Source organism: Cyanistes caeruleus, chromosome 15 (genome assembly GCF_971803275.1).
Source record: "Cyanistes caeruleus chromosome 15, bCyaCae1.hap1.1, whole genome shotgun sequence".
NCBI classification, from domain to species: Eukaryota; Metazoa; Chordata; class Aves; order Passeriformes; family Paridae; genus Cyanistes; species Cyanistes caeruleus.
In genome coordinates, this window is record NC_141715.1 from 15,485,221 (window position 1) to 15,505,369 (window position 20,149).

The following is a 20,149-nucleotide window of genomic DNA, read 5'->3' on the forward strand; positions in this document are numbered from 1 at the left end:
AGGGAATGGAACGGGACAGAGGGAATGGAACGGGACAGAGGGAATGGAACGGGACAGGGAATGGAACGGGACAGAGGGAACGGAGCGGGACAGAGGGAATGGAACGGGCCAGGGAATGGAACGGGACAGGGAATGGAACGGGACAGAGGGAATGGAACGGGACAGAGGGAATGGAACGGGACAGAGGGAATGGAGCGGGCCAGAGGGAATGGAACGGGACAGAGGGAATGGAACGGGACAGGGAATGGAGCGGGCCAGGGAATGGAGCGGGACAGAGGGAATGGAACGGGACAGAGGGAACGGAGCGGGACAGAGGGAATGGAACGGGACAGGGAATGGAACGGGACAGGGAATGGAATAGGACAGAGGGAATGGAACGGGCCAGAGGGAACGGAGCGGGACAGAGGGAATGGAACGGGCCAGAGGGAACGGAGCGGGACAGAGGGAATGGAACGGGCCAGAGGGAATGGAACGGGCCAGAGGGAATGGAACGGGACAGGGAATGGAACGGGCCAGAGGGAATGGAACGGGCCAGAGGGAATGGAACGGGACAGAGGGAATGGAGTGGGACAGGGAATGGAATGGGACAGAGGGAATGGAGTGGGACAGAGGGAACAGAATGGGACAGAGGGAATGGAACGGGACAGGGAACGGAGCGGGACAGAGGGAACGGAACGGGACAGAGGGAATGCAATAGGACAAGGAGTGGAAAGGGACAGAGGGAATGGAGCGGGACAACAGGAATGGAACAGGACAGCAGGAGTGACCTAGGGCAGTAAGAATGACCCGGAGCAGTGGGAATGACCTCCTGGCATAGGCTGGCTGGGCCTGTGCTAGTTCCCATGCCCATGTCCTTGTCCATGGCTGTGCCTGTGCCAGCCCTGCCCACCTCCCTCCTCCCCAGCAGGACCTCCCCCAGTGCCCACACCAGGCAGCAGGCAGTGTCCCCACGGGATGAGGGTACAGCAGGGATGCCCTGCAGGCCACTCACCCCAACTCCTCCCACCACCCCATTTCTCCATCACACCCAGGCAGGGAGAGCAGCCGCAGACAGTAATAAAGCAGAGTTTTATTAAGGTGAGTGGGGGTTTCAGGCATTGAGGATCAGCCCAGAGCAGCCAGGGGTGCCACTACTGTGCCCGGCGGGCCATCAGCATCTCCCGGATATTGTCTTCTGCTTCCTTCACGCTCCGCTCCAGGTACGACTTCTTCTGCTGCAAGGCAGGAACCAGAGGTAAGTCAGGATCCCCCCAGCTCTACCAGCACAAACCTGGGTACCAGGGCCCAAAGCCACCCAGGCAGAGCTGGGGCACCCACTGCACTGAAGGTGTCCCATGCAGGGACAGCAGTTACACATTCCCAGAGGCATGGGACAGGGGTTTTTAGGGATTTTTTGGGGTGTTTTTATTTGTTTGGGCTTTTTGTTTTGTTTTGTTTTTTGTTGAATTCTGTTCCCCCCTGAAACCTTCTCAGAGCTGCTGGGGCTGTTGCAACAGTGGCACTGCAAAAAGTGGGAGACACGAACCTCAGCAAAGATGGAAATCAAATCAGATCCTGTAACTCTTGGAGCTTAGAGAGGGACTGACATGCCAAGGCCCCTTATGGAAGCAGCAAAACCCTCTCCTTGGGCACTAAAGGTTCCTTTTCCCAGCTGGGCCATTTTCTAACCCTATATCCTCCTTTCTATCAGCAATTCCCTGGCATCGTCACCAAATACGTGTTTCCTTAATCATCTGTAATTAGGCTGGGCTTGGCAGGGAAGCAGCCCCAAGCCATGCATCCCAAGATAGGAATTCAGCATGCAGCGTTTTTTCCTGCTAGTCTGGGTGCTCCTCTGTGGCTGGAAAAATCAGCACTTGGCTCTTTTGACTATTTTCTCTGGGTTTCCAAACAACAGACACAACAGTCTCCTCTGGCGTTGCTGTAGCACAGGCTCCCGTGCTGCCCATGTAGAGCCCTGCCCTGGGCCATGCCAGCTCCCAGTAAGCACTGGCAGGATTGGTATTAAATTCCAGGAGTCCAGGCCTCCTCCCAGAGCATCCTGCCAGAGGCTCTAGCAGTCACTTCCCCAGTGCCAGGAGCCCAGTACAGCAGCAGTGGCCCCCAAACCCCACCCAAACCAAGGACAGGTGAAGGGCAAGAGCTGCTGCTGCTGCCCTGAGAGCCTCACCCTGACTTCTGTGAGCCCATGGAACTTGTAATGCTGAAAATCCACAAGCCCTTGGAGCAGTCCTGCTGCCACCACTGCCCCTCCATGCCCTTGCTGTGGCACAGCTGCACACTCAGCTGGAATGTCCCTGCCATGAGGACATCGCTCCCAGCCCTGCTCCTGAAGGCTGAAGGGATTGTATTTAAACACTAAAGGCTGCTTGTGACAGGACCAGAGTTATGGCCCAGGGTTCTTTGTCCCTCTCCATGGTCCCCAGGCACGTGGGGTCCCTTTCTCTTAGAGGAACTGCTTTTGAGGAAACCGCAGGGAGAAGAGCAGCCACAGGTTCCCAGTGCCAGTGACTCAGTGACACACGAGCAGGACTCTGTCCCCACACTGCCCGCACAGACATCGAGGGATTTCAGACAAAGGGAACTGAGTCTGAGGGCAGCAAGAGGACACAGGCCCAAAAAACCCCTGTGGCTCAAAGCTTCACCTCACTCTGCTGACCAGAAGAGAGTAGAGCTGACTTCTAGGGGATCATTTTTTACTAAAGTTTTTTCTTAACACCATTAAATTAGTGCATGCACTGGTCCTGCCCTCCTGTCCTCACCCCTGCCTGTCTCCTGCAGGAGACAGCTCCAGAGAGCAGCTCTCCACAGACACACTGTCCAGCAGGACTGGGAGAGCCCAGGAGCTGGTAGCCATGGCTGCAGCCTGTCAGCAGAACTTCAGACATCCCATCAGGAAGCCTTGCTGGTGCCCGTGTGGGCCCCACTTCCATGAGGACAAGGACCCTGAGGAGCACCCACGTGTGGACCCACACTGCCCACCCCTGTACAGTGACATGCTATGCCCTCCCTGTGGGAAAGGGCCTGGGTTTAAGGCCATGTCTGCACTTAGGCAGCACCTGCAGCCCCAGGCAGGGCAGGATGCAGGAAATTTTTCTTTCCCTTCATCACTCTCCTTGGTCACCTAACTTTTGAGGCACAAGAATCTGGGCTGGTCCCAGTACTTTTAGTCCCTCCCAGGAGCAGTTTCCAGGGAGTCCCATCTCTGGGCTCCAGGAGCATCCTTTGAGCACCAAGGGGAGCCGTGCAGCCGCAGCTGGGGGGCTGCAAACCCCCGGGCTGTCCTGCAGGCAGTGCTGGAGGCAGCACGGGCTGGCTCCTGCTCCAGCCCACAGCCCTGAGCCCAGGCAAGCCGGGAGCAGACGGGCGCCACATTTTCCGAGACACGTGGCAGAAGCGAGGTGTTTCTTCCCCAGGAAGGGGGAACTGCAGCCCGGGTTCTGCTTCGGTAATCACCAGAGAAGGAGCGGGAGGCTGCCTGCAAACCCCTCCTCACTGCGATTACCGGGGTCTAGACAGGAAACTCCGTCTCTCCCAGGGAGCGAGCGGCTGACACACGCTCTGCCTACTCACACCAGAGCCCAGAGACACGACAGCACAGCTCTGAAGTCATGCTGGAGGCTGTTCCGGTCCAGCCAGACCTGCCAGGCTGGTGGTATCTGTTCCCTGAATGACACCCTGCATCCCCAACCCCACCTCCAGCTTCCAGCTCACAGCTTTCATTTGCGCTCACAGCCCGAGTTAACCCTATGTCCTCTGAGCCCCTGGTTTGGGCCAGCCTGTGGCTGCTGGGTTCCACCTCAGCACCCGCTGAGCTGATGCATTTCCCTGGGAAATTGTGTTTGCTGCTCCAGGAGATCACCTTCTGCTACCTGTGCCACGGCAAGTGCAGCCTGTCGGGATTCCCAGGCCAACATCAAAACTTCGCTGCTGCTTTTGGACCCTCATGAAACCAAAGGTGGCTGCTGCTCTCTGAAGCCTCTGGTTTCACTTCTACAGCTGCAGCTCCAGTGTTCACCAGTCAGCAGCCCAAGGGGACGTGGCAGCAGCCCAAGGGGACATGGCAGCACACTGGCCCTACACTGCTGGCTTTGGTGGCTCCATGACCTGTGAGCTGCCGACCCAGAGCTCCTACTCACTCACTCATCACACCAGTGCCCTAAACTGTCCCCACCCTCCCCCAGCTCCTGTGGGCCCCTGGACAGGTAAAGGTGGGTGCCCAAACCAGCCCCAGATGCCACAGCCTGAGCCACAGAGCTCCAGGGAAGAGCAGAGAAAGGAGACGGGCTTTGAGAAGGCATCAGGGGAAGTTGCCACATGACACTGAGCTCCCAGAAAAGCCCCAGTTTCTGGCTCTGCAGGAGGCTGGGCAGTGACCCTGGTGTGCTGCTGTCCCCCTGCAGTCTCGCCACGAGTGTGGCATGGCAGTGACAAGGAAACCCAGAGGGCACGACAGGAAACAGCTGGAGCGTCAGCCAAGGGCTCCAACTGCAGCAAGGGGCCGGTTCCTCCTCCTGGTTCACAACTCTCACAGCCACTTGCTAGAGAATTATTTTACAAACCTCTCTTGTGGGGTGTTACTGCAACTTATTCCAGAGGAACAGCCTCTGACCAACACTGCCAGGCCCTGGCAGCCCCCGCCGCTCCCAGAGAAAGGCCAGAGAGTTCCCATGACCCAGCACAGCTCACTCACACTGCGAGGGATGAGCCAAGGCTGCAGGTCCCAGCAGCTTCTCCCCCACAGAGCAAGGAAGGGGAGCTGGAGGCTGCATGGAAGAGGGCACATGGGAAGGCAGCAGGATTTGCAGCTACAGGTTTCCAGGTGGACAGCACGCTTCACATGTGCTCCAAAACTGAACCAGCTGATCTGCTCCAGCCCAGGACGTACTCTTGCACCCTCACTTCTTCCTGCCACAGGCCATCCAGAAGTTCTCATCCACTCCTATGTAGTGACAGTCCCCTGATCCCCCTTCTGCCCCACACAGAAAGGCTCTGCCACCTGCACTGGGACACGAGACCAACACATGGCCGCTGCCACTGCCCAGAACACTGAAAGAGTGCAAAGCCACAGAGGATGCCCCCAAAAGCCAGGGCAGTCAATGCCTCCCAGCCTGGTTTCCTAATTCCTTTAAGCTAATACCACTCCCAACAACAGTTCCTTCCCCAGGCAGGAAGGGCTGCAACACGTGGGAAGAAGACAAACCACAGCCCTGATGATCTGTCTCAAAACTAGCCCCAAAGGAAGTGTTCTCACTTAAATCTGCTTTCTGGAAACAGAACTGCCATGCTAACAGCTGTCTGGCACCAGGATAGAGGGCAAGAAGATCCCTCCTTGGGCAGCAGAGCCAATCCCACCAGCTGGGCCTCCCAGCACATCCTGGGGGCTCAGAAACTGGACTGTGTACATCTCCTACCCCTGAGTATAGATTTATCACCAGCCTGGCCCATATTCTCCCTTGCCAGCTCTCAGGAGCCTCCTCCACCTCCAAGGTTTCCTGCAGCCTTCCTAAAAACAGTGTGTGTGGGAAGGGGTGCACTTGTGTGTGGTTCAGTACAGCTACATGAACTAAAAACATCATCTCCCACAGGTGGAGGTGCAGCCAAAAATGGGACTGACCACTCACGCAGCCCCATCCGACAGGCAAGGTGCACATCCATCTCCCAGGAACCCTTCCCAGGAGGAATGGTGGCTGTCCTGATGACAGCTCCACAGACAGAGCTGCAGGGCCTGGCAGGGAAGGCACCACCAGCCCCAGCCCTGCCTGCGAGGAGGAGGAGAAGGGAGGGCAGGGCACTGATATGCAATGGGCCTGGTGGGATGCAACACCCACTGCCAACACATTCCCAGGCACCTGTGGGGAGCTGCAGGCAATGGCTCTGGGGGTTCCATCAGCCCCAGCTGCCTCTGTGTTTGCTGGAGAAGGAAATGCAGACTCCTGGAAGCACCAGCCGGGCCAGCCCCAGCCAGGGGCTGTGCAGGCAGCACCACGAGCCAGCCCTCGCTGTGCAGGTCCACACAGGTGGACCAGGGTGTGCTGGTGTGGCCAGCCTGAGCCCTGGCACGGGTGGCTGCAGCAAACAGCGTCATGGCACTCACCCCTGCCATGGCACTCACCCCTGCCATGGCACTCACCCCTGCCATGGCACTCACCCCTGCCACCACCCCGTTCCTCGGCTCTCCCTCGCCCTTCAGTGCCTGCTCCCTGACCAGCTCCACGCTGTTTGCCTTTGGCAGCAGCTGTGGAAAGACTAGATTGAATGCAAACACAATTACAGCTCACACCCCGAAGAAGAAAAGGAGCTGTGGCTAACAGAAGTGGCCCGTGGCCTTTTGACACGGTGGGAAGTCACCTCCTGCTCCAGCCTCCCACCTCCACTCCCATTGCATCACGCTGCTGGAGAGGCCTGCGCTTCTCAAGATGACGCACCCGGACCTGGCATTCCTGGCAGATTAAAGAGCCAGCATCCACAGATTCCACAGCAAGAAAAAACTATTAATCAGCTTTTCTTGGATGGGCTTTTGATGATCAAAGCGCCGTCTTCCCCCCAGCACTGTGATTCAGACGCCTCTGCCTGCAGGGAGAGCGGGTTGGCCGCCGTCAGCCCCGAGTGTGGCAGGGCCTTGGCTGGAGCCCGTGGTTCAGTGGAATAGGGCACAGCATTCTCACCCACTCCAAGAGCCCAAAGAGCCCTGTGCTCCCAGACGGAACAGACACAGCAGCCCTGCCCATCCACGCTGCCAAACCCTCCCCCTCACAGGTAAGTTTCCTGTGTCAAGTCATGGTTTATCATTCAACATCGACTTTTGCTCTTCAAATTCCACTCCTCTCACGTCACCTCAATGAAAGAAAGCTTCAACCTCTGACCTGCAAACACAGATTTGCTTAAGCCCAAACAAAAATGTTTCCATGGAAATTTAAGGATCCAGTATTGAAACATGCCTATTCATTTTAGCCTGTTCTTTTTTCTCCCTTTTTTGTTTTTTAAACTGTTTTTCTATGAACTTGTTTTACACCCAACTTGTGAGCACAAAACAAGCTGACAGGTCTCTTCCCAAAGAATACCTCCCTTCCCATGGCTCACAGCATGCTTGGCTACCAGCCACCAGATTCTGGCATCCCACTCTCACACTCAGAAGGCTTCCATTGAGGAACACTGCAGTCTTCAGGCATGATGCAGTGCCTCAAACAGGAGCCCTGAGACAACTCATCTTGTGACATCTCTGTGAACCTGTGGCTAGCCAAGAACTTCTGTATCCCCCAAAGTTAACTCAAACCATTTTTGGTTCCCTGAGGGCTCTGTGAGAAAGTGATCAGCAGATCCTGAGCTAGAGCTGGGAGCACATGGTTGACTGGAGAAGGATCTTCCCTGGAAGGATGGCAAAGTGTGCTGCCCATGCACTGGGGGCCAGGCAGCAGCTGCCCTCACTCTTGGGGCCACCACTGCTGTTCAGGGGTTGGCAGTGCCCAAACTCCCTGTGAAGAGCAGCACTCCAAGCCCTGGCACACACACCCTGGGCAAGGCAAACATTCCAGTCAGACTAAGCTCATGGAAGTGCTGAGGACACGTGCTCTGTTTAATGGGATTTCACTTAGAACCCCTGAACAGGAAGGAGGTGGACCTGCTGAACAGCACCTGGCTGCTCCTGCTCCAGGAGAAACCAAAATAGTGGACACCAGTGGACACCCCACCAGGGTGGGGTAGGTCTGCAGGCAGCCCTACGCCCTGATGGGTCCACCCAGCACTGGTCCTCACCCAGTTCAGCACTGTGGCACATGTACACACTGGGAATTACCACTCTACAGCAACCACCAAATATTTAGATACACTTCAAGACGTTCCAAGCAGTTATTGCCTTAGGAAGTTGCCCAGAGTTTGCTCAAGAATGAATGACCTGGAATAGGAAGGGAGCCCAGCTGGTTTCTGACAACAGCTGCTGACAGAAGCGTGATGTAGTAGACCTAAGAGAAGTGATGATTCAGACCCTTGTGTTTTCCTCATCTCTTCCTTCCACAAGGTAACGGGGACCCACAGTCACTTCAGAACTACCTGGGTTAGAGTAAAACAGAAAACATCAAGCATACAACCACATTTGCTAACTCATGAGAATCCTTAAAAGCACCTGCCTAAAGAACTGCTTGTGCAAATCCACCATCATTCATTGTGTACTGACCCTACCACAGCACAACCAGCTGGGCTTCCCGCATCATTACTGAAGCATCTCGAGTAACATACTCTGAAAAAGCTTAAGCTGGAAAACCCCCATTAACTTCCATACTTGGTGCCTTCAAGAGAAGAAGGTGAGGGGCAGAGAGCCAGGCTGCCTGCCAGCCTTTCTGCCCAAGGCCAGCCTCGTGGCAGCAGCACTTCACGTGGACCCACTGTCTGAGTCACAGAGCTGCCAGCAGAGACGGAGACAGTTGCTCTTGGTGAGTGGGAAATGATGGATTATTCCAGTGAACTCCTGCACCCTAGCCTGATGTGAACTACTACAAAAGCAAGTCGATGGGAACCTTTCAGTAGGTGGCAGCAGAAATGTATGATCAAGCCAAAGGATTCCTTTAGGGACACCCCTTCTTGGCACAATTCCCCATTTAGAGCAGTTTCCAGGAGCACATCGCTCCAGGTCGGATACTGTGCCCTAACCAGGTTATGACAGCACAGTCAGGTCAAACAGAGAACTTGGGGAGGGGAAACTCACACAGATCCTGAAAATCCCCACTGTTTCTGTTTCAGCAGAAGCATCCCTCACCAAACTGCCTCTTGCAAAATGTGGTAAGTTCCCTAACCCAGTGCCTCAGTTTCTGTGGTCCTGCAGAGCTGGTGTGGCTCATCGGGATTCCTCCTGGCAGAAGGACTTTTGCAAAACCATACCACACCTTTCAGCTCTTGCAGTCCTGGCCAAACAAGGCCACTTTAAAAGAAAAATCATTTCCATAAATTTCAAAAACAAATCAGCAAGAAAAAGATGGTGTCAACTCCCAACTAGGCAGCATCCCCCAGCCCAGTTCAGGAAGCCCTGAACCCAGTGCAGCCACAAGCCCACCTCCACGGCTCTAGGGACGGAGCAGGGGGTGACCCAGGCGGTGGGGACAGCAGGAAGTGTGACGTGAGGGCTGCCCCGCATACCTGGGAGCAAGGTGTGGCTTTGTACAGCTGACTCAGGGCTGGGTCAGGGCTCCAACAGGCAGCAGCACGCTGCACAAACAAATAATCGTTTCCTGTTCTCCCCAGGCGAGATGGAGGAGGAGATGGAGGCAGGATGGAGGTTTATCGGGCACAGATAATCCCCCTCCCCAGAGCTGCTTGGCACAAAGGCAGCCAGGAGCCATTGCAGGGGCCTGGTGACTAAGGCAGGGACAGCACTGCTGGGTTTGTGACTAATTATTACTCATGCAAGGAGGAATTTGGAGAGGGACCCGCATCCAGCTCAGCTCGTTGCTTTGGATACTTCTGCAGCCATAAGGACAAAGGAGAGCTTTGACAATGAATCAGCTCCTGCTCTAAAATGACAGACTTATCTACAAACTTGGTGCTAAAATGATTTCAGTGTAACCATAAAGGCAGCTTAATGCTAATCAGAGGAAACAAGTGATGTTGTCAGGCTTAGAGGACTAAATGCAGGTTCCTGGATGGACAAAGCCATTTAGACACAGCAGCAGAAGTGGATTTTTATTAATGCATAATGTGTTTCACTTTCTTCTGAATTACAAAGGAAAGTGAGTGTACTGGCAAGATATGCTTGAAAAGTTGTTGGTTTTTTTTTTAATCAAGAGTAATCCCCCCCCCAAAAAAAAAACAAAACCTAAAACAAGTTCTGAGATGCCTTTATTTTGAAAGCATGTCTATAACTAGCCTCTAAAGGACTTAAAAGGAAGCAAACAACCCCCACGTTAATTATTCTCTTGCTTTTAAAAATCTAGAATTATCCACCTAAAAATAAAGGTAGGAACAGTGAAAGCCAAGTCATCAAATTCCAGTTCTTCCTTCATAAAGCCTTTGCCCTCCCAGCTGGTTTGTGTGCTTACTTCGCAGTCTGCAGTACAGGGAAGACTAACAAAGAATTACTAATTAAACAACTGCTTGCAAAAATCTGGGAGTTTGAAAACTTGCTGCAGTGAATGATTGCTCCAAATAAGTCTTGCCACTGCATACCCACAGACATGTGATGATATAAATACACGTCATTGCACTCAAATCAGCATCACCCACAACCATTCTTCACAAAAATGTGGCGAGACATTAATTTTTATAAGCCATCCCAGGCCTAAAGTGGCAGATGACCCCTCCAGAGCTGGGAATCCCCTTTCCCCTTTGAAATGTGAGAATTTCTTTACCCTGTGCCCCTAAGATTCCAACATCATGTTTTGCAACCAGTGACTTGTGCACTATTTAACACATGACAAGCTTCTTACACAATTTTCAAAGCAGAACATACTGTTATTTGATCCTTATCTAACAAATTTAACATAGGACTAAGAGCCAGCTTCTAAACAGATCCACCTCCTTCCCTGCAGATACCAAGGAGCACTTGCTGCCTTTAAAATCTACAAGGTGCTGGCTGCACACAGCTGATTTCCATCTGTGTGTGATGAAAGGTGACAGTCACACAACAGAGAAACACCCGTGAAGTTCAGCTGTAAGAATACAATCCTTTTGCCACCCTCATTTTTGACAAACAAGCCAGACCTTGAGGCTTTAAACATTAAAAAGCAAGTGAAGTGAATGATTCCTCACAGCTGTGAAGGCGTGTTCTTCATGTAACCATCATCAGAGTCAGTTTAGGGAACAGAAAGAATTAGAGCAGTATTAGATATGCTCCAATTCCTCCAGTATTTACCTTAAATTGTGTGGCCCCAGTCCAGTGTCAGGGGGCCCCTCCACAAAGCAGGATTTTGTGCTGGTAATGTTAGCTCTGTGTCCATTACACTCTCAACCTCCTCAACATTTTGTCATTTTGAAGCCTATTTTTCTCATTGCTCAGAGTATCCTTCGTTTCAAAAATCAGGAATGAGAACACAGATTCTCCTCCCTGTAAGACAGCCAGACCTACAGGGGGGAAAAAAATGAGCTTTGGCTACTCCCTTCTTCAAAACAAGGCTCTCATGGAGGGCAGACCGCTGGTAACAGCTCAGCCCATGCAGGCTGTGCTCTGCTCTCCCACGGGAGTGCCTGTGGATGCTCCACAGCTGACAGCTGGACCACCCATGTCCTCAAAAAGCAAGCTAAACCCGTAGCTTTGCAGCCTGAAATGCAGGAACAGCCCTCAGTGAGGGCACAGACTCAGACGTGGGATGACACCGGCCAAGAGAGTCAAGATGAAACACATTTCCCAGGAACATCACCAAGTCCAAATGTCTGTGTCCAGAAGGAACTGCAGCTGCCTCCAACACCCAAAGCCATGCAAGATGCTGGCTATTGCCTGGCCTGGTCCCCATTGAGGGTCTGTTGAGGCTCTGCAGCTCATCTTCACCCAAACATCCATCATTTGTAGAGATCCCATAGCTTCCCCCTGACTGTCCACCCAAATACTAATCCTAACAGTAAACTCGCTTCCATTACTCCACCTGCCCCCACATTAGGTGTCCTGCCACCCTCTACAGCAAGCAGAAGGACTGACCTTGCCTGTGCACACACAGGGAAACAAGGAGCAACTTCAGTGACAACGTGTGTTTAAAATCCTGCCCCCGCTACGTGCACACATGCCAGCAATGGAATGAGGGAACAGCACCCTCATCCAAAGGAGAATCTGCTCCAGGCTAATGCACAGAGAGTTATTCTTGAGGCTTCCCCTCTCCAAAGCAAACAGGAGCATTCCTTATTCCCCCCTGCTTAGTTAAAAAGCCCACCACACATTCCTGGGCACTGGCCTACCCCAAGCAAATCATGCGATGAGAACTTCTGCGCTGTAAATCCCTGGAAGAAATCGGCCTAACTTGGGAACGGCCTAACAATTGCTACCTTCTGATGAGCCCTTCGTGGTCTGCAAAGAGCACCACAAATCTCAAGAGACTTGTTTTCACATCGTTAAAGCCACCCACAGAATTGGCCTCCACACTGAGGGTTTCAGTAAAAAATGAAGGAGAGTTGCCACCGGACACGTCGGAGGCCGGGGCCACAGCGAGCAGGTCCATCCCAGCCGTACCTGCCTCAGGCTCCAGCGCTTCTGCCCAGCCACACCTCACCTGCCCAAATCTCTGTTCCCACAGGGGAAGAAAACACTGCTGTGGCAACTGTCAGAGCCGACTCATCGCAGGGTGGGCACCACCACTTCGCCTCAAGGCTGCAGCAAAGCCATTTTAAAGCTCCCAGAAAAAGAGGATTAAAGAAATGGAAGCCACAGCACGAGCAAGATTGTGCTCAGGCAACACCGGGGAAGAAGTCGGACATCACCTTAAGGCATTTCAGTGCAGTCACTGTGTAACTTCACCACCTTTGCAAACATCACCTGAGGCTTGAAACATGGAGCACAGCAGTGTTTGAGAGCACAGTGTTCCTTCCTCCACCAGGAAGGAGAGCAAAGACATTTTCTGCATGAGATAGGGAAATTTGACATGGTGTTTTAGGGCTCGCATGAAGGATTTCTGAATTAGAAATCAAGCCTTTAGGTACAGCTTTCTTGATTATATTTTCTACTCCAGGCAGCCATAGAAGAAACCAACCAACCCTTTATCTCAGCAGCAGTAAACTTTCAGTCTCCCACAGGCATGTGAAAGAATTGCCTGGGAAATAAGAACACAGCTATGTTGTGGTCAGAGTTGAAAACCAAAATCCAATTCATCCAGAAAGCTGCAGGTTGCTTTTGCCCTTTTCCCGAAGGAGCTAAATTCAGTGGCACACAGCAGACGGAGCTGCCCAGCAGAGCCTCCCCCTTATTTGTTATTTTTAGCAATTTAGTCTGACAACGCCTGACAACTAAACAAGCTGAATATAGCAGGAGAGAAGGGGACTATCAGATATTATCAGAGAAAGCACACAGTGATAATCACTTTCTCCACCCCTAATGAAGAATCAATTTTCCATGTCTTTATAACATCATAGAGTTTGTTCTTTTTAAAATGCCACATTTAAAAACAGAATCCATCTAGCCCTACAATGGAAACGGATAACATTTCCTGAAACAAAGCATTGTTCCACCCCTCACATATCATGTTTCCTTAAAAACAAGGGAAGAAAAACATTACTTGGTTTTTCTCCTAATACTGCACAAACATTGCTGAACTAAAAAGAGTCTGTGCTCATCCCTTTAGAATGCTTTCAAAATAGATTTAACACATACCCCTTGTACCGTGAAACACAACAAGAATTTGATAGTATCAGGACTGGAAAAATCCAATGGCTCCAGCTAAGCAGGACGTGTCCCATGCCGGTGTGTGAGGAAGTCGATGGCACCAATCTCTGCAGGTTTGGGACAGCCTGCCAGCAGGCACAGCTACTGTGCCAGCAAGCCTGGGCAGTGTGTTTGGATTCCAAAGGATTAGACACAAGTTGTGAAGTTCCAAATGCCACACAGGTGCATACGGAATTGACAGGCTGAGAACATTGGGGCTGTTCAGCCTGGAGATAAGAAGGTCGTGTGGAAACCTCATAGCACCTTCCAGGACCTGAAGGGGCCTAGAGGGAAGCTAGAGAGACACTCTCCATCAGGAACTGGAGTGACAGGACAAGGAACAATGAGTTCAAACTGAAAGGGGAAATTAGAAAGAAATTCTTTACTACCTGAAGGTGGTGAGGCCCTGGCACAGGTAGCCCAGAGAAGCTGTGGCTGCCTCATACCTGGAGCAACCTGGTCTAGTAGAAGGTATCCCTGACACAGGGACAGAGGGGTGGAGTGAGATGATCTTTAAAATCATCCAAATCATTCCAACCCAAACCATTCTATGAGTCAATATATATACACTTAGATAAATTCACATCCACACACAGCTTTAACAAGCAGGGTAAAGCTACCTTTGGGTTGTCTTCAGATAACTTCTGCAGAATAACTAACTGCCCCCTCCTCCACACCCAGACCCCTTGGTGCTTTCTGAACACAGTTCCTCTCACCAAGCATAATGCCTGTTCCAGCCAAGCCTCACTTTCCCAGCCCTTTACAAGGGCAGGTCTGGCTGTCCTTGCTGCAAGGAGGCCCAAATCAGCAGGATCCCATCAATTTTCTGATGCTGCCTTGAAAAATACAATGCACTGCTTTAACAGTGGAGAAACCCATGAGAGGAAAGCGAGGGAATGACTGCAATCATGTACTGCAGTGGAGACTGCCAGAGGGAGAAGAGACAAAATTCCTCTCAGTTTTCAAAGTTCACTGGCAGCTGTGAATGTCAGCACAACCAGCCCACACCTCTGAAGCAAGCTAAAGACACATTTTCAGGAATAGGCAGCTGGAGATCTCCTTGCTATGCAGCTGGATGGATTTCCAGAAGAGTTCAGCAGTGAACCCAGCCCTCCTCTGCAAACAGCACCAAGGTAGAGGGGAGAGCATTTCTCAGATTCAGGCATGTATCAAAAAAAATACACATTTCACAATCCCTTGGCAATAATGTCACCACAGCAAAGCACAATTGCCTCAAGCTCAGCTATGTAATGAGATCAGCCACACCATGGGGTACTGGGGGATTACTCTGACCAGCCTGATTCAGCTGTGCAAAGTGAGAAATGTAAGTCATAAGGTAGTTAACAATGTAAAATATAAACCTAAGCTTCAAAACCCTTCCAGTTTTAATAATGAATGAAGAGATGTTTAACCTTTCTTGGTTAGATATTTATTTTACGATGATGTGGTGGAAGCACAAGGTCACAAAGCTTCGCATTCTTTCCTGCTTTGGTCACAACTTGTTTTCAGGACAGCAAAATCCCCTGCTCCTGTGATAAGTGCTCTCTGAGTCGGACTCAGGTGTTTCCCCTGAAATCTCACTTTCCAGCAGTTGTCAGCTTAAGTGCTTGTCCTCTTCCAAGGGGAATCCCAGGCCTAAGGAAAACCCTCTTCACAAAACTGCCACAGCCAACTGGAAGGAGATCAGTTAAAAGACAGACTTGAGTGTTTACTTAAAACAAACTTTTGAATGTGTTGGCATTCTGAACCCTACTATTCATTATTAAAAAGAAAAACCAACCCATGTGACAACCACCTTTCCACTCCAACCACCTTTTGAGACAGTCACTATTGCTGGAAACTTCAACTCAATGACCATAACCAGACATACAGCAGTGGAGCAGAAAAACACATTTGTGAAGAGGCCATTTCTGAGGTTTTGTGTTAGAATAGCAAAGGTTATAATTTGTGGGAAATTCCACCCATTCTGCTGAACTCAGTGATCGGGAAGTTCAGGAGGCAAGATAATTCCCCACCAGGAACAGGAAGAAACCCAGATGGCACAGCTGAAGGGCAGAGTAGCCAAGAAGCTGACCACAGCCCGCTGGAGCTGGCAGCAAGGGACCCCAGGAGCAGTTTATAAACAGGCTGCCAGCCACATCCCACCTGCTGCCAAACCCAGAGGTGCCACCAGCCACATCCCACCTGCTGCCAAACCCAGAGGTGCTGCCATGAAGTCCTCCAGCCCCAGTTGCAGGGCTGTCTTTGCACAAAGCCACTGGCATCTGGGATGGCTCCAAAGGAGCAAGGACACAACATTTTTTACCACATAACCATAAAAATTACCATGCCTTGCCTGCACCCCTCCTAGATACACAGCCTGTCCACTTGTTCAACCTGTGCAGAAACACAAACCCTCTTAAGAGTCTGGCACAGGCAACACTTCAGGCAACATCTGGGGATGGGCTTGCTCCACAGCTCCTCAGGCAAGCTGAGTATTAAGAAGGGATTAAAAAAAATAGACTCAACTTCTGCTTTAGTGTAAGCAGGAGACAACAGAGACGGAACTGTACAGGTCTGAGTGGTTTTGAACACAGACTTCCTATTCCTGCTTGTCCCTACTTATTTGGTCTCCACATCACTTTCTCCAAAACAATAACAGATGGGAAAAGCAGCTTGACACAACTTGGTCTTTGCTTTCTCTGTCACTCCCCAAAGACCAAGAAACAGGGATTTGTATTAATGATATTTTAGAAGAATTATAAAAAAAACCACACACTAACAGCCTTGGAAAAGTACATTTTGCACTTCTTCTCAGAAGAACTGTAAGCTGTAGACGCAGCCACAAGAAGATAGTCAAGATTCACTAGATAGCTTGATTTGAGCACTGGAACTTGCGCAGACATTACTTTTTATTTCCTAGATATCCTTCTCTGCCTTGAATACTCCAACCAGATAAACACAAGAACACAGAAGTGCTCTGACCACACTGTCAAAACAAAGTCCCATCTCCCCACAGATCCGCTCTTCAACGGCAGCCCCGAGCAGATGCTTAAGGGCAGAGTGTAAGGACAGGGCAGGCCTATACGGTACTTCCTCCTCATACTTTCCCACCCTCCAAACATTTTTAGCTCAGGGACTTCCTGAGCAGGATGCCATTTCTACATATTTGGTAATTCTCAATGGATTTCTCTTCCATGAATTTGTGCAATTGTTCTGAGCCAGTGTAACCTTTAAATACCCAAAGCACTGGCGAAATTTTACATCACTTATCTGCTGCAAATAACCACACAAACATCCTTTTGCTTGTTTTAGACCTTGCTCTTACTAATCTCATTTGAATCCCTCACTCCCAGTTTTCATACTGGGGCACAGAGCAAACAATCAATCCCTACTGGTTTGTAGATCTAGGAAAGGAACCAAGTGCCTTGAGTTACTTGTAGGTTACTTGTAACAGGCTCTCTGTTTCATCTAGTTACAATCCTTCAGCATGAAAAGTACCAGATAAAAACAAGAGATGTAGCAAAGAGCATCTTGCTGACCTTTAATGTTTTACTTTCATCATCACTTGCCAAAAACTTACCTCTAACTCCTTAATTTTTTCTTCAGCTATTCTCTGTTTTTCTAAGAGCTGATTGTGAATCACTCCTTTAGGCTGAAGAATAAACCTACAAGTGAAAAAGAAGAGACAGAAAAAAGTTGGGTGTTTTTATTTCAGTGTTCACCAGCTGTGCACCAAATCAAATCACCACCTCTGCTAAGTTTTCATCCTCATTCCCATGTTCCAGACAGAGACAGGAGAAATTGCTCTGACAGCTCCCCAAGCCCACCGGGCTGGCCCCCAAAGGCTCACCAGCCTCACCCGTGCTCTTGGGAGGATGAATGTGGACACAGAGAGATCTCCCTCTATCATTCAGTGTCCTTGAATGAGCTGGAAGCACTTCTGGCACACAGCCAGCACAGGGAGTCTGTCAGCACCTTCCCTTCAAAGGGATTTAAGTCAGTTGATGGCACAGAGTCAAGGAAGACTCTTGACAGGTAAGAGCTGTTTATTAAGGGTTTAGTGCTCACAAGGTAAACAAACCCACACAATAAACCCAAAGCTTTCCACAGGGAGTTGGGGTTGCACAACCTGCACAAGAGCAGGCTCCAGAGAGACCTTACTGCAGCTTTCCAATGTATAAAAGGGGTTTACATGAAAGACAGAGGCTTTTTAGAGGGTCTGTCATGCCAGGCAAGGGGCAACAGTTTTCAACTGCAACAGGCAAGGGTTAGGTTGGACTGAGGAGAAATGTTTTAGACTGAGGATGGTGAGGTTCTGGCACAGGTTGTGCCACAGAGAAGCTGTGGCTGCTCCATCCCATGAAGTGTCCAAGGTGAAGCTGGACATGGCTTGGAGCAACCTGAGATAGTGGAAGGTGTTCCTGCCCATGGCAAGGGGTGGGACTGGATGGTCTGTGAAGAACCAACACCCATCTGTGATTTGACAAAACAGAGAGTGCTTCCAGCAGAACCTATGGAACTTTCACAGCTCCCACTTCTCAAGCCTTGACTTTAACTCAACCCCTCACTGATCTCCAAATTTCTACACTTTCACCAGCCAAAGGGTTTTTCTGTGAGGTGGGAAGTGGCTGCTTTTAACTGAAGTTGTGGCCACTGGTTTCCACTTGTTCTGTTTTCAATTTCCAAAGGGATTTGAAAGATGCATCCATAACATCTGAGTCCTGCTTTCCAACAAGCAGAAAGGTGCCTGCCTCACTCAGAGAAGGAGCACCAGCATTCAAAGCAGCTCTCCAGCATGTGGCACTGGCATCCCACAAAGAGGTAAAGGACAACTAAGTTCAAACAAATTTTAGGAACCCTCCATGGTTGTTTTTCACCCTTCCAGACATAAAGAATGTACAAGCTGCAGATTCACCCCCTTCCCTACTTAGAAAGTCCTCCAGGGGATTTAGAAGGAGCCTCCATGGGTCATACCAACGAGGTCAAGGTCTCCTCTAGCACCAACTAGGGTCAATGTCTTCCTGCCAGGTGACAGCAGCTCATGCTTCAACAGTTAAAATGAGCAGCTTTAGACAGGGCAGAATCAGAGTGCATTCCCCGTCTGCTACAGAAAAACCTGAAATCAGTTTGCAGAGTCATCTCCCACGACAAATGACATTATTGAAGTGTTTGCTCAGTGCCTGCTAAACACAAACACGGATCTGCCACTTGGCTGGAAACCCAGTGCCCTCTGCATCAGTAACCCAGCCAAAAGGAAAACTACCTGCCACACGCATTCCTGACATGCATGGGAGGAAAACCGTGGATAATTATAATAGGTTTCCAATTAAAACTCTCTTTGGGGTTGCTATTAACTGCACACATAAGCGCCTCCTCCTCCTCCCACTTCTTTCCCTGTTCCGCTTCACCTCCTCTTCTCCACAGGAGCTTCCGCTGCATCTTTCATCTTGCAATTTTCTCAAATCTCTCTCATTTTCCCCCCAGTCTTGGCTCATGCTTATTGCTGACATCATCTTTGCTCTCTGTCTGCTCCTGCTCTTACCAACAAAGCTCACTCAGACTCTCTTTGTCCCCTCAATCCCCCGTTCCCACTGGGAGGTGTCCCCACCATTCACTTGCACACAGTGGTGACAGTTTAGGGTCCTGGCATACAGCAAGACTGCTGAAATAACAACACAGGTGATTTATGAAAATCAAGTTCAAGACCACCCTTCTAGGAAAGAAGTTATTTTCATTGCTGTTAAATACAGAGCCTGGATCCAGCCAGAGGAGAGGTACTTTTCAGGACCACCAGCAAACACATCATTCTGATGCCCTTACCTCAGGCATAGAACACCAGAAAAAAAAAATCAGCCTTCACATACACCCCCCTGTAAACTGAAATTTTGCCTTGCTTCTGCAGTAGCTGCCATTACTGAAAACCAAAGCTGCAAGATGCCTTTTGTACACAAAGTCACCAGTCCCTTCCCACGTCACTGCTTCCCTGAGCCTGCCTGTGTATGTGAACATTTCCTGAATTATTTCCTTTTTTTGTGGGGGCAGCAAAGAAGAATACAATCCCTTCTCATTTTCTTCCCCAAATTGTACAGGAAGATTGATCATTTTGGTTTCCCTGACGTCCCTGATCTAAAAAACAAAGTTCAACAGCAACACAGCTTGAGCAATTTTCCCCAGGCTGCAGCTGGGAAGGTCCCTGCTGGGTGACAGGCACTGGGCGATCCCGGCTGGCTCGGAACTGCTACAGGCACCAAAACCTCCAACAAACAACTGGCTGACTTCACTTTTATTCTGCAAATGTCAACAGCAGTCATCAGAGAAAATATCCTCCCTCCCACCCTCCTGCAATGCTCTGGCAGACATGCGACAGCAAATTAAAACTGGATGGCTGAAATTAGCACTGACGAGACTTCTGTGGGCAGCTGGGCACAAATACAACCTCCCTGATTTTGCCTGCTATAAGACAGTGGGCTGGAACCTGTGTCCGTTCACACACTTGCTCAGAAGCAGATCAAATGTCCCTGACTTGGGCAGCAGCATCCTGCAGGTCCTCATCAGCAATGCCTTTAAAGTGCCTTTAAAGCCACCTGGTTGAGTTCCCTGCCGCAAGAACGCGGAGCTCTCGGCCTCAAGTGCACAGGTGTCGCCCTGGAAGCTGCCAAAAGCTGGGTCTTTGAAAGCTGAATCCACACCCACAGTTAAGTGTATAAATCTGTGGCTTCGCTTTCCAATATAAGCAGGACTCAAAAAACGCATCAGTTTTTTTAGAGTCCAGTTTGGGATATACACGTTATGGAGATCTTGGCCAAAGTTTTTACCTAAGGAAATAATGTGGTTTAT

General features: G+C 50.5%; 1 protein-coding gene across 1 annotated transcript in view; it reads right to left on the reverse strand.

Moving 5' to 3' along the window:
* Positions 1-1,049: 1,049 nt before the first annotated feature.
* PFDN1 (prefoldin subunit 1) overlaps positions 1,050-20,149 on the reverse strand; it is a 31,498-nt gene continuing 12,398 nt past the window's right edge. Inside the window, exons 3-4 of the mRNA XM_023936219.2 lie at positions 16,893-16,977; positions 1,050-1,214 (exon numbers count right to left, since the gene is read on the reverse strand). Of these exons, the coding sequence (XP_023791987.1) occupies positions 1,131-1,214; positions 16,893-16,977 (169 nt within the window). The 3' untranslated portion in view covers positions 1,050-1,130. The remainder of the gene's footprint in view (positions 1,215-16,892; positions 16,978-20,149) is intronic.